Raw genomic sequence first — 14955 nt, forward strand, 5'->3', positions numbered from 1 at the left:
TGGACACAACCCTTTCTCTGTAGATCAGCCTCCAGTTCTTCTATTGCTGAACCTTTGTATTTCCGGTTTCCAACTTTTCCTCCCAATTCAGTTTGGCGTTATCCTCCCTCCCGAATTTAACCCCTACAATCTTAACATGGGTGAAATGCTTGGCAAACTGTGGCCTGGATCACAATCCAATGTCCACAGAGCTCGACTCTTCTCAAGGTTGACCAAAGACCCAGAGGCCTCCGAGTAACTTCTAATGGCCGCCGATGACATCTGCGCCTCATGAGGATTAGATATCACCAAGGCCACATCATCTACGTAGGCAACAACATTTAGAGGTAAGCAGTGGGGTATTCCAGGAGGCTGGAATTTAGCTTCCACAACTCTCTACCTATGTCAGGATGGTTAGTGGTCCCCAGGCAGAAACAAAAAGCAAGGTGGTGAGAGTAAGGGACGACTATCTCACTCAAGGCACTAACAGCTTCAGTAGGACTCACAAAAGCCAAATCTATCCTACTGCTTCTGTTGGAACATGAATAAGTGAATTTTGACTTCCGAGCTTCCGACCTCCCTGTGTGAAAGTGTCAGTCAGTCCGGCCTGAAAATGATGCTATTTAAGGTTTTGCTATCCCTGGTCACTGTTCTGCCTAAGGAAGTGTCACCAGATGTCATTATGGCATTAAAGTAACCCGTCATTACCACCGGGAGAGAGGTGAAGAGATACGGCTTGACATTTTTGAACAGCTGAATCCTGTCAGTCACTGTCTGTGGCCCATAGATATTAATAAGCCAGAGCAGTCTACCATGAACTGTGACTTCTAGGACCAGACACCTTCCCATAACCACCTCCGTCATCCTATGTATAGTCACATTGATTATGTTAAATAGGACAGCGTCCCCAGTGTAAGGCTCTACAGCCAGTGACCAGAATGATGGACCGGACCTCCATTCCCTCTCAGCCTCACTCATAAGCCCCAGAGATGTCATTCGGCTGTGAGCACAACCCCCATCTGTGGACATCGGGCACTCAGACCATCTTCCTGTTCTTCCTTGCACAAAAGCGGAGGTAGCGGTTCTGCTGCTGGGTTGTTGCCCTCCTATGGCCCCCTCCATTTCCCCTGGTGTACTGGCCTGTCTCCAGGTAGCTCCTCAAGCCTCTGGACACTATGCTGACAGGCACAGCAAACCTTCTTGCCACAGCTCGCATTGATGTGCCTTCCTGGATGAGCTGCACTACCTGAGTCACTTGTGTGGGTTGTAGAGTCCGTCTCATGCTACCATGAGTGTGAAAGCACAACCAACATTCAAAAGTGACCAAAACATCAGCTGGAAAGCATTGATACTGAAATGTGGTCTGTGGTCCCCACCTGCAGAACCACTCTTTTATTGAGGGTGTATTGATAATTGCCAATAATTTCCATCTGTTGTCTATTCCATTTGCACAACATGTTAAATTGATTGTCAAACAGTGTTGCTTCCTATGTGGATAGTTTGATTTCACAGAAGTTTGATTTACTTGGAGTTATATTCTGTTGTTTAAGTGTTCATTATATTTTTTTGAGCAGTGTATATATACAGTGGGGAAAAAAAGTATTTAGTCAGTCAGCAATAGTGCAAGTTCCACCACTTAAAAAGATGAGAGGCGTCTGTAATTTACATCATAGGTAGACCTCAACTATGGGAGACAAACTGAGAAAAAAAAAATCCAGAAAATCACATTGTCTGCTTTTTTTTCATTTCATTTGCATATTATGGTGGAAAATAAGTATTTGGTCAGAAACAAAATTTCATCTCAATACTTTGTGATATATCCTTTGTTGGCAATGACAGAGGTCAAACGTTTTCTGTAAGTCTTCACAAGGTTGCCACACACTGTTGTTGGTATGTTGGCCCATTCCTCCATGCAGATCTCCTCTAGAGCAGTGATGTTTTTGGCTTTTCGCTTGGCAACACGGACTTTCAACTCCCTCCAAAGGTTTTCTATAGGGTTGAGATCTGGAGACTGGCTAGGCCACTCCAGGACCTTGAAATGCTTCTTACGAAGCCACTCCTTCGTTGCCCTGGTGGTGTGCTTTGGATCATTGTCATGTTGAAAGACCCAGCCACGTTTCATCTTCAATGCCCTTGCTGATGGAAGGAGGTTTGCACTCAAAATCTCACGATACATGGCCCCATTCATTCTTTCATGTACCCGGATCAGTCGTCCTGGCCCCTTTGCAGAGAAACAGCCCAAAAGCATGATGTTTCCACCACCATGCTTTACCGTAGGTATGGTGTTTGATGGATGCAACTCAGTATTCTTTTTCCTCCAAACACGACTAGTTGTGTTTCTACCAAACAGTTCCAGTTTGGTTTCATCAGACCATAGGACATTCTCCCAAAACTCCTCTGGATCATCCAAATGCTCTCTAGCAAACTTCAGACGGGCCCGGACATGTACAGGCTTAAGCAGTGGGACACGTCTGGCACTGCAGGATCTGAGTCCATGGTGGCGTAGTGTGTTACTTATGGTAGACCTTGTTACATTGGTCCCAGCTCTCTGCAGTTCATTCACTAGGTCCCCCCGCGTGGTTCTGGGATTTTTGCTCACCGTTCTTGTGATCATTCTGACCCCACGGGGTGGGATTTTGCGTGGAGCACCAGATCGAGGGAGATTATCAGTGGTCTTGTATGTCTTCCATTTTCTAATTATTGCTCCCACAGTTGATTTCTTCACTCCAAGCTGGTTGGCTATTGCAGATTCAGTCTTCCCAGCCTGGTGCAGGGCTACAATTTTGTTTCTGGTGTCCTTTGACAGCTCTTTGGTCTTCACCATAGTGGAGTTTGGAGTCAGACTGTTTGAGGGCACAGGTGTCTTTTTATACTGATAACAAGTTTAAACAGGTGCCATTACTACAGGTAATGAGTGGAGGAAAGAGGAGACTCTTAAAGAAGAAGTTACAGGTCTGCGAGAGCCAGAAATCTTGATTGCTTGTTTCTGACCAAATACTTATTTTCCACCATAATATGCAAATAAAATGAAAAAAAAACAGACAATGTGATTTTCTGGATTTTTTTTTCTCAGTTTGTCTCCCATAGTTGAGGTCTACCTATGATGTAAATTACAGACGCCTCTCATCTTTTTAAGTGGTGGAACTTGCACTATTGCTGACTGACTAAATTCTTTTTTTCCCCACTGTATATATATATATATATATATATAGCCACACACACATACATGTATATATTTTACATAGTCTCCTTTATTATGTATATTGCCGCCCCTTACTATACAGTGCACTCTCTTGTTATGTACAGCACCGTCCCTTACATATTGGATTATATAGAGCCCTGTTTTTTATTACATACCGTCCTGTCTGGTTAGCTGTATAGTGCAATGATGGCTGATAGAGCATGGGAAAACTTCCTTTCTAATGGAGGAGCTGATGGACTGGTCGTCTGGTCACCGGCTCCTCCATCAGCCGTCATTTTATATCTAACAAGAGAGGGGACTATGTAATAAAAGAGGGCACGGTGAATAACAAAAATAACAAGTATACACTATATAAGAGACAGCACGGTACATAACAGCAGAGGAAGCTATATTATAAGGGACGGCATCATTAAAAGGGACTACGCTATATACTGAGGGATGGCGCTATACATAATAAGCGAGTACACTATATACTAAGGTACTGTGCTATACATAATGAGTGAGTGCGCACTATTCAGATTCAAAGAAGCTTTATTGGCAGGACTAAATACACATTAGTTTTGCCAAAGCAAGTGCACAAAAGGGAATAGGGATAGGGACTGTAGGGAAGTTGGGTAGGGGCTGTAGGAAAGGTGGATGGGGCAGATCTATGATGGGGCTATAGAAGTCCATGGCATAGGGAAGGTGGATGGGGGGATGGGGCTATAGAAGTCCATGGCATAGGGAAGGTGGATGGGGGGGATGGGGGCAGATCCAGGGTGGGGGCCATAGAAGTCAATGGCATATCATAGTTCTCTTTCTCGCAGCCTATGGCATTCGCTCACATACTGCGCCGCTATCTCCACTGCTCTCTCTTCTTCCTCCAGCATAATATATGTTTTCTCTTCCTCCTTCATGGTGATGAAATCCGGGAAGAGATGTGAGAGTCTCCTGAAGTGAGTGTCCCTCACTTCTGAGTATTTGGAGCAGTGTAGCAGGAAGTGGGTTTCATCCTCCAGGGCCTCCTGGTCACAGTGTTGGCACAGTCTTTCCTCCCTGGGCTTGTAGCTCTGCCTGTGTCCGCCGGATTCGATGGCCAGACTGTGGGCACTGAGTCTATATCGGCTCAGGATCTTGCAGTCTCTGGGGTCCGGGAGTTTCTCCAGGTGTGGGGCCAGTCTGTAGTCTCTCTGTAGACTCCGGTACATGGTCAGTTTCTCCTGACCTTCGTCTACCATCTTCCTGATTCCGGCTTTTGACAGGTTGTTGTGATTGGTGTTCTGGTCAGGTTGGGTTTGGGTGGGCTGTTCCGAGGGTCCTGTTTTTTCTGTTTCACCTACATGTGTCAGGGCTTTATGGTGATGGGAGCTTGGATTGCTCCTACGTAGGTGAGCCCGGAATGACACTGCCCTCTTTGGAACTGTTAGGTGTAGAGGGAATCTGCCCAGCTCGGCGCGGCAAGCACTGTTGGAGGTGCTCCGATGGACTTGGAGAAGGTGCTTGCAGAATTCTAGCTGGAATATTTTTGTTGGGCTGGAATCCCACCTTGACCAGTCTGGGTAGGTGTGAGGACCCCAGACTTCGCTGCCATACAGGAGGATTGGGGCGATGATAGAGTCGAAGATTTTTAACCAGACCCTCACTGGTGGCTTCAGATGGTAGCGTTTCCTTCAGATGGCATAGAAGGTTTTGCATGCCTTGTCTTTCAGGGTCTCTATGGCTTGTTTGAAGCTCCCTGACTGGTGACTCTCTAGGCCCAGGTAGGTATATTTGTCCGTTCCTGTAAGGCCTCTTTCACACATCAGGTTTTCGGCGTCAGGCGCGATCCGGCGCTTTTGACTAAAACCGGATCCGTCGAAATGCAATGCCGGATCCGGTTTCCCCCCCTTTGACTTGCATTAGAGCCGGATCGAGCCGGATGGCCATGCGTTTCATCCGATTTTCGCCGGATCCGGCAATGTGACGCGATCCGGCGTCTGGAAAAAACGGAGACTGTAACGTTTTTTGTCTCCGTCGAAAAAGCCGGACACGCCGGCAATGAAAGCCTATGAGCGCCGCAATGCGCCGGATCCGGCGACAGCCGGATCCGGCGGCCGGATCCGGTTTCTTTGGTCTGAGCATGCTCAGTAGCTCTGCCCACAGGACATATATAAAAGCAAGACAATGGGACCCTCAGCCACACCCAACATGCCACCCAAGCCAAGAACCAGGAGCAGGAGAAGGCAGCAGACATCTGCAGCAGCAGCACCATCAGCACCACCCCAAATGGAGCAGCATGCTGAACAACGGGAGGGGAGTCCAGCAGCAGATGAGAGACGGTAATTATCAAATCCCCTATTCCTCCAAACTAGGGCTATGGAATATCAAGATATTCATTGGCCCTTTGTTTCTCTTTATTCAACAGCCGCCCAATAGATGCAGCAGCAGCAGCAATGGCAGCAGCAGAAACACCACCCACAGCCATGGAGTCTGGCCATGAGGAAGACAGCACATCTTCTGGGAGCCCTCCCTCGCATCGTCAGCGTTTGACGGTAAGTTTTTATTTCCAAAATCCATCATCTCTGTAATATATGTGTATTCATTGCCTTTTATTTCAAAACAGGAATCACAAGATGAAGAGGAGCTCCCAGAAGAAGAAGGAAGGGGTGGACAGACACTTGGAGTGGGCTCACAATTGGTAAGTTTTTTGCATCAAACGCAGAAACACAACATCACACTACACACAACACATAGAAAACAATGTTCTGCAGACCACACACAGCAAACAAATGCCTACATCCAAAGACATAACATTTTTTGTTTTCTTCTCTAGTCTTCCCAATCTGGTGCTCGGCCAAGAGGTCCTCGCAGTGCCTCCCAGGGTCGTCGGCGACAGCAACGCGGCGGTCACCAGCGTGTAAGTATAAATATTTTTGCTTTGTTTTTTTTGCACTTTTTATTTCATTTCTTTTGTGGAGGCTAATTATGTTATTTTTGTCTTTTTCTTTAACAGCCTTCACAGCGTGCTCCCGACTCTGACGGTGAGGATGGAGGGATTGATGTGGACCGCCTCATCGATCTCGTCAGAGAAAGGGAGCCGCTCTGGAATATGGCTGACCGCTGCCACGCTGACCTGATCGTTACCCGACGACTCTGGGAGGAAATCTGTTCGCTCCTTGTGGACCGCTGGGAGGACCTCGAAGCTCGGGCCCAGATTAAAGAGCGTAAGTATATACAGTACCGGTTGCTTGATTTAAACCAGTGTTTCCCGAACTCCAGTCCTCGTGGTCCCCACGGATCATGTGTTCAGGATTTCTATTTACTTTGGAAATCCTGAAAACATGACCCCTGGGGACCATGAGGACTGGAGTTTGGGAAACACTGATGTTGTATACTAACCACTTTGTCCTTTCTCGTTTCAGGGGAGAGAATTGTGAAGCGGTGGCGGTCTGTGAGGGATCGTTTCAAGAAGGAGTTCAATAAAGAGATGCGGGCCCCGAGTGGATCTGGAGGACGCAGGAGCAAGTACAAGTACGCACGAGCCCTGTCGTTCCTCCGGGAGACAATGCTCACCAGAAGGTAAATATTACACACCACATGTGACAAAAAAATGTTTAGATGTAACTTTTTTTTTTCAGCCAGGGCCATACCATGTCACTATTTTAATTGTTTTTTTTTCTCTTTATTCCACAGCACGGTGAGCAGCACTCGGGAGCCTGCACGATTGGACCCTTCTGAGGCGATCCCTGAGGAGACCGGCACCGAGGGACACTTCGACCGCCCCGGTACATCTGCACCTTCCCAGCCTTCCCACACATTCGACCCATCTGTCCCATCCACCAGCACAGGAGCATCGTGACCGCCTACATTACATGAAGCTGCTGGTGAGGAGATCGCTTTCCCTTTACCCCACCCTTCTGCCCCTGCCACCTCTAGTACACCTGCGGGTACTGGGCGGCAGCGGCAGAGGGGTCAGGAAAAGACTTATGCGCCAGAGTTCTTGCATCTGAATGCATCTTTCCAGAACTGTCTAAAAGTCTTGTCAGAGCAAATCTCCGCAGGCTATCAGCAGATCAACTCCAGCATTCTGGAGGTGAAGACACTTCTGCAAACCATGCATTCAGAAGCAAGATCTTCGCCAAACCACACCTTTTTCAGGTCTGTTGTGGAGCGCATGGAAACGCTCTCTCCTGCCCAGCAGATGCATGTAATGCATTCATGCCACGCTGCTCTCCAGCAAGTTACCTCCCAACCTCCTCCTCCCACCACAGTAGTTCCTCCACCTGCACCCCCTCCAGCCACTTTCCATCCTCCCCCTCCTATTACATCTACACCCCCTCCAGCCACTTTCCATCCTCCCCCTCCTATTACATCTACACCCCCTCCAGCCACTTTCCATCCTCCCCCTCCTATTACATACCATCCACCTCCCCAGCACCATCCACCTCCCCAGCACCATCCACCTCCCCAGCACCAGCAACCTCCCCAGCACCAGCAACCTCCCCAGCACCAGCAACCTCCCCAGCACCAGCAACCTCCCCAGTACCAGCAACCTCCCCAGTACCAGCAACCTCCCCAGTACCTGCAAACTCCCCAGTACCAGCAACCTCCTCAGTACCAGACATCTCCCCACTTCCAGCAACCTGCCCCATACCAGACATCTCCCCACTTCCAGCAACCTGCCCCGTACCAGACATCTCCCCACTTCCAGCAACCTGCCCCGTACCAGACATCTCCCCACTTCCAGCAACCTGCCCCGTACCAAACTCCTTCACCATACAACTTGCCATCAACATCATCTGCTCCTACAGTCCCTGCCCAACCCTCCCCTCCACCACCCACCACCTCTTCTGCTTCCCACATGTCCACCCATTCTGTAGTTTTTTCCACACCTTCACCTCTAACTGTTCCTTCCCCACCACGATCCCAGTCCTCTCTCCACACTCCCAGTGTCGAAGTGTCCCGCAGCCCCTCCAGCAGTATTTCCACCACACACTACACAGATTTATAATGTGTGTATTTAAATAAAAATGACCAGTTTTATGGTTTCAAAGCTTTATTAAACAAGTTTATTAAAATTTTAAAAAAGTTTACTAAAAAAAACATTTTTCAATAAAAGTTAAATTATTTTACACTGGTTGTCTGTCATTTCTTTCTGCGGCGAAAAAGGTTAAATACAGGGTATTGAAAAGGTGAAATGGTATTCAAAACTAGGTATATAACTGTGGGTAAATTTTAGCTTTTTGCCACAGTTGTGTTCCTGGTTGTGTTTGAAGCAAAGTATTTCACCTAAAAAGTTGTGTTTATTGTTGGTGATTTCCTAACAATGTACACAACTTTTGTTACAAGGTGAAATACTTTGCATAAAACACAACCAGGTACACACCTGTGGCCTAAAGGTAAAAATAGTAAGACCATGACAAGATAGCCAACTTTGGTTGGCAAAGGTATATACTGTTGGTACAGAAGGTACACAAGTTTGGTTAGGGCACAAATCTTTCACACTCTGTCATCCTGCCAGTGTACTCTGCCTTGAGGTGACATAAAGTATAGTGCAAAATTGTCCCTCATTACTGAAACCGTCACAGAACTTCTAGTGGTAATGTCATGGTAATCTTGCAAGGTGGTTTCTTCAGAGGTGTCCTCAATGGAAATGGGTTCCTTGCAGATAACAAAATTGTGGAGTACCACGCACGCTTTGATCACCTCGTCCACAGTTTCTGTCTTGAGGTTGATCACAGTCAATAGGACCCGCCATTTGGCTGTCAGAATACCAAAGGTACATTCAACCATTCTTCTTGCTCTTGTGAGGCGGTAATTAAAAATGCGTTTTGGTCTTGTCAATCCTCTGCTAGAGTACGGTTTCAAAAGGTGTTCTGACAGCTGGAAGGCTTCATCCCCTACACAGACAAATGGCATAGGTGGACCAGATGTTTGCGGCAGCGGTCTAGGTGGTGGGAACTGGAAGGTGTTTCCATACAGTTTACGCCCCATGGCAGACAGTTTGAAAACTTGAGAGTCATTGGAGCGGCCATAGGCCCCAATATCAACCGCAATAAATTTGTATTCCGCGTCAGCGATGGCCATGAGGACAATTGAAAAATATTTCTTGTAATTGAAATATTCCGATCCCGATCCAGCTGGCTTTACAATGCGGATATGTTTCCCGTCCACAGCGCCCAAGCAGTTGGGAAACTGACATATCTGTTGAAACTTGTCAGCAATTTCAATCCACCTCTCTTTTGTGGGCTCTGGTAAAAACTCTTCAGCTAAGGAGTCCCACAGTGCACGGCATGTGTACTTCACAATTCCAGATATGGTGGAAATCCCGAGTCTGTACTGGAAATGCAGTGACGAAAGGGATTCTCCAGTTGCAAGAAATCTGTGGGGAATTAAAAAACAATAAATTAGTTTTAAATCACAGCATTACATACCAAAACTGAGCTATAACACTTGGAGATACAAACTACCACCAACAAGATTGCAGTGAAAGTGTGCTCTGATGCGATCACATCCAATAAATGTGGCTTACCTTAAAGTCACCATCAGACGCTCTGCGGGTGAAACAGAGAAGCGGCAATAGGTGTCCGCATTTCTTATGAGGTGTGCAATGCGCTCCACCAAGTAATCAAAATTCTCCATTTTCATCCTAACATATCCAAAAAATTTATCCGGGTTTCGTCGAAGGTCCATGCAGAGTGTAGAATAGACCCCACGCGTCATTCTCTTGGCTGTGATGGGGTGAATCCACAAACGTCGTCTACGATGCCTGATGTGCTGCTGTCTCGCTCTCTCCTTCTCCAGAACAATCACCCTCAAACGATTCGCCTCCGCTATAAAATCCGCCAAATTCTTCAAAATATTTCCAATGACAACATCCATCTTCGCCAGTAACTTGCTCTTCTCTCCAACCTGCACTTTCTCCTCTACAACCTGTCAAAGAAAGGCTGTAGGAACATGCTATATATAGTTTTCCAGTAGCCAATCCCGTTCGGAAGGCCACAAGGGTCAATTTTAAAAACCGGATCCGGCGTAATCCGTCGAAAAACGGATAGAAAAACGGATGAACCGGATGAGACGGATCCGATTTTGTCTGTCAAGAAAAAGACGGATCCGGCAGAAAACCGGATCCGTCACATCCGGTTTTACAAAACATTTGCCGGATCCAGCGTTCCGGCACGACGCCGGATCGCGCCTGACGCCGAAAACCTGATGTGTGAAAGTAGCCTAAGGGCGCAGTTGTTGAGGACAAATGAAGGGTGCTGGTCTCATTTTCTCTTTCTCTTCTGGAACACCATGATGTTGGTTTTCTGTAGGTTGACCAGTAGTGCCCAGGTGGAGCTGAATTTCTCTAAAATTTTCAGGTTGTCTTGGAGGCCTTTCTCGGTTGGTGACAGAAGCAGCAGGTCATCTGCATACAGCAGGAATTTCACCTGCGCATCGTGGAGGGTGAGACCTGGTACTGTGGAAGATTCCAGAGCGGTAGCCAGCTCTTTGATGTAAATGTTGAAGAGCGTTGGGCTTAGGCTGCAGCCTTTTCTGACTCCCCAGCTCTGCTGGAAATAGACCGTTCTTCTGCCGTTGACACACGCTGCAGAGGTTCTTGGTGTAGGAGCTTTCGATAACATCATAGGTCTTTCCTCCTATTCCGCTCTCCAGCAGTTTTAGTTCCAGCCACCTACCTGACCGCCTACTCCACATCTATATACTAAACGACTGTGTTAGATATAATAAGTGATAATAACATCTTCCTCCACCTCCCCCTGTTCCTAAATCCATTATAAATCCCCCTTCCTCCCATACCCAATCCCCCACACCCCTCATTGTCCTTATCACGCCCGCATCCCATTATTGTCCTTTCCCCCACCCCAGTAAATGCCCTCTTCACCACCTCCATCATTGCCTTCTCCCCCACCACCCCCATCATTGCCCTTTCCACCATAATTGCTCTTTCCACTACCACAGAGTCAATAAAACAACAGGAGGGCACCACAGGACAAATTGAACAAAATACTGTACACCCGAAGCCTATAGGAATACAACTTGTACTGTATATGCCAAAGAAAAAGACTATAGGCCATACAAACGGGGATCACCTTTGAAAAATGTTACATAACTTTATTGGGTACAATAAGCAGAACAACACATTAAAAACATTTAAAAGTCACACACGTGACATAAACTTATGCTCATAAAAGAGCTACAGCCTAAAACCAGGTGACATGCAGACAGATATACCTACAGTATGTCTCAAAAATATGTCAATGATTATATGGGCTGCTCTAGATCAGTAGAACTATTATCAGAATATGAACAAATACACATGCAATACGATATAGAAAGACTGTAAATCAATATGAGAACAGCACATAGACCCATAAGAATGAAGGTGTACCAACAAGAGTAAGACAAGATTGCCAATACCTGAAAAGGAAGGCAATATATAAAGAGGGTTAAATTCAGAAAATTCTGAATAGAACTGGAATATCATATGTAGACAGGAATGGTCCGGTATCTAATTCAAGGATCCAAATGACCCATCGACATAAAGGGACAAAGCAACCAAATAGCTGATACCTCACATCACCTGACAAAGCCACTGAGAGTGGCGACACGCGTTGGGCATCTTCTCACCCCATTCCATGTGACTTGTGTACTTTGTAGGCAGCACTACTGAACGCTTCTGTCACGCCGCTCCCACCTGGGGGCGGGACCCCGGGTTCATCGTCACCACTTCCGGTGTCACGGCCGCTCTGAGGGTCCCGTCGTGTGCGCACGCGCACCTCTCGCTCCTAGCTCCATGGTTGCGTTATGTTCCAGTGCGCACGCGCGCTTTGCCCAGCTCGGTCATGTCCTCTCTATGATACTGGAGGACTTGACCCGGAAGTTCTAGGACTCAGGTGCTATATAAGGCTACCTCTTCCTATGGGAGGTGCCTGATTATTGTTGTACTTCCTGGCTTGGTCTGCCGTGTCCCTGCCTGGCTGTGCGCTGTATTCGGGTCCTCTGCCTTGTACTCTATTGTGCCTCTTGACACACGCTCTGAACCTGCACTCTGCCTTGTACTCGGCTGTGCCTCCTGGCACACGCTCTGAACCTGTACTCTGCCTTGTACTCTGCTGTGCCTCTTGGCACACGCTCTAAAACCTGCACTCTGCCTTGTACTCTGCTGTGCCTCTTGACACACGCTCTGAACCTGCACACTGCCTTGCACTCTGCTGTGCCTCCTGGCACACGCTCTGAAACTGCACTCTGCCTTGTACTCTGCTGTGAAACCTGGCACACGCTCTGGTCCTGCACTCTGCCTTGTACTCCGTTGTGCCTCCTGGCACACGCTCTGATCCTGCACTCTGCCTTGTACTCCGTTGTGCCTCCTGGCACACGCTCTATCCTGTACTCTGTTCCAGTACTCTTTTGTGCCTCCTGGCACACCTGCTGTCTAGCTCTGTATTCTGGCGTGCTCCTTTGCATGCATCTCGCTTTGCACGTCCCTGCAGACACACTCACTCGTGTCACCTGTGAGCCGGCCGCCTGGTGCCAGCAGTTGTACCTTACCCCCTGGGGCTTGCCCCTGACACTCCCTGTATAGGGGGTGGTCCTCACTAGGTCAGCTGACCCTGGGCAGATTGGTGCCACGACCCAGAGGGTCCACTCCAGGAGTCATCACAGCTTCCCTCTTGATGTGAGGTATCAGCTATTTGGTTGTTTTCTCTTGCAGGCAGCGGAGCTGCAGGGATCTCTCCCTGCCCACCACACATGACGGCAATCTGGCCAGGGGCCCCCCCGGAGCCTTGGGACCTGATAAGCAGGCCAGATTGCCCTCATTATTAGCTGCCCTTCAAGGGCCCCCCTCCACTTCCGGCCCTTGGTGTGTCCGCCCCTGCAGTGCGGGAAAAGTAAGATCCCGGTTGGGACAGCGGGACACAGTCTCAAAATCAGGAATTTTTCACTGGATCCAGGATGGTTGGGAGGTATGTTATAGTAGTTATATTCTTGTACATAGGAGTACATAGGAGGCAGTGTTATAGGAGTTATATTATTGTAAATAGGAACAGTATTATGGTAGTTATATTCTTGTACATAGGGGCAGTATTATAGTAGTTATATTCTTGTACATAGGGGGCAGTATTATAGTAGTAATATTCTTGTACATAGGAACAGTATTATAGTAGTTATATTATTGTACATAGGGGCAGTTTTATAGTAGTTATAATCTTGTACATAGGGGGCAGTATTATAGTAGTTATATTCTTGTAGATAGGAGGCAGTATTATAGTAGCTATATTCTCGTAGATGGGGGCAGTATTATAATAGTTATATTCTTTTACATAGGGAACAGTATTATAGTATTATTATTATTCATTTTTATAGCGCCATTTTTTCATGGTAGTTATACTCTTGTACATAGGGGGCAGTATTATAGCAATTATAGTCTTTTACATAGGGGGCAGTATTATAGTAGTTATATCCTTGTACATAGGGGCAGTATTATAGTAATTATATTCTTGTACATAGGGGCAGTATTATAGTACTTATATTCTTGTACATAGGGGCAGTATTATAGTACTTATATTCTTGTACATGGGGACAGCATTGTAGGCAACAGTATTATATTTTTCTATATAATTTAGATAATTAGTATTTTATAATATTATGAATTATTTTATACTTTTAGAACTATTGTGCAAGGAGCCACTAAGGTTGTAGAAGTTTTTTTCTCTGGAAACCCAAAAGTAAAATGCGATGCTATTAATGGGGAAACGCTGAAGGTGGTGGAGAAAACAGAGTGTCGAAATCTTCCAGCATGTACTTAAGGTAAAAAATAGTTATTCACTGTACTTCCTCTTCTGAGTGTCAGTCCTCACTGCAGCTCTGTCATTGTATTCCTCCACCAGGATGCCTTCATTCCATTTACAAACACCCTGCCTTATAGAATGTCTTGGGTGTGTCCCCATGGAATGGGCTTAAATGATACATTAATGGTTTCTTTAATAATGCGTTACTCTTTTGTGTCTTTCAGACGTGTCATGTTGGTCGCCCTCACAAATGCGCATTACAGCAGCGCTGTAATGGAAACGTGGGGGAAAATACTGTGAAGGAAAGAACAGTGTCCAGCGTATCACGCATTTATTGCCACATCCAGGGATGATGCTTTTATATTTGAGCCGCCATTATTTGTTCTCACTCTGCTGTTGTTTTATGTTTAATGTTTAAAACAATCAAAAATTGAGAATTTTTAGCAAATGTCACATTTCTTCCATTCCTCTCTTCCTACAAAAACATGTACGCGGTAGTTGAGAACGCTCCCAAAGGAGAAAAGCTCATCAATACACTGCAGAGGAGCTTATCACTGCACTGCAGAGCAGCCTTGAGGGGAGGAGCTTATCACTGCACTGCAGAGCAGTCCTGAGTGGGAGGAGCTTATCACTGCACTGCAGAGCAGCCCTGAGGGGAGAAGCTTATCACTGCACTGCAGAGCAGCCCTGAGGGGAGAAGCTTATCACTGCACTGCAGAGCAGCCCTGAGGGGAGGAGCTTATATCACTGCACTGCAGAGCAGCCTGAGGGGAGAAGCTTATCACTGCACTGCAGAGCAGCCCTGAGGGGAGGAACTTGTCACTGCACTGCTGAGCAGCCCTGAGGGGGGGAGCTTATCACTGCACTTCAGAGCAGCCCTGAGAGGAGGAGCTTATCACTTCACTGCAGAGCAGTCCTGAGTGGGGAGCTTATCACTGCACTGCAGAGCAGTCCTGAGTGGGGAGCTTATCACTGCACTGCAGAACAGTCCTGAGAGTAGGAGCTTATCACTTCACTGCA

General features: G+C 47.0%; 1 protein-coding gene across 1 annotated transcript in view; it reads left to right on the forward strand.

The window, feature by feature from the left end:
* LOC141046730 (properdin-like) overlaps positions 1-14383 on the forward strand; it is a 32276-nt gene extending 17893 nt beyond the window's left edge. The window contains exons 9-10 of the mRNA XM_073541360.1: positions 13815-13954; positions 14160-14383. Coding sequence (XP_073397461.1) covers positions 13815-13953 — 139 coding nt within the window. The 3' untranslated portion in view covers position 13954; positions 14160-14383. The remainder of the gene's footprint in view (positions 1-13814; positions 13955-14159) is intronic.
* The last annotated feature ends 572 nt before the right edge of the window (positions 14384-14955 follow it).

This window comes from Dendrobates tinctorius, unplaced genomic scaffold, assembly GCF_039654945.1.
Source record: "Dendrobates tinctorius isolate UK_male_01 unplaced genomic scaffold, ASM3965494v1 ptg000120l, whole genome shotgun sequence".
In the NCBI taxonomy this organism is placed as follows: Eukaryota; Metazoa; Chordata; class Amphibia; order Anura; family Dendrobatidae; genus Dendrobates; species Dendrobates tinctorius.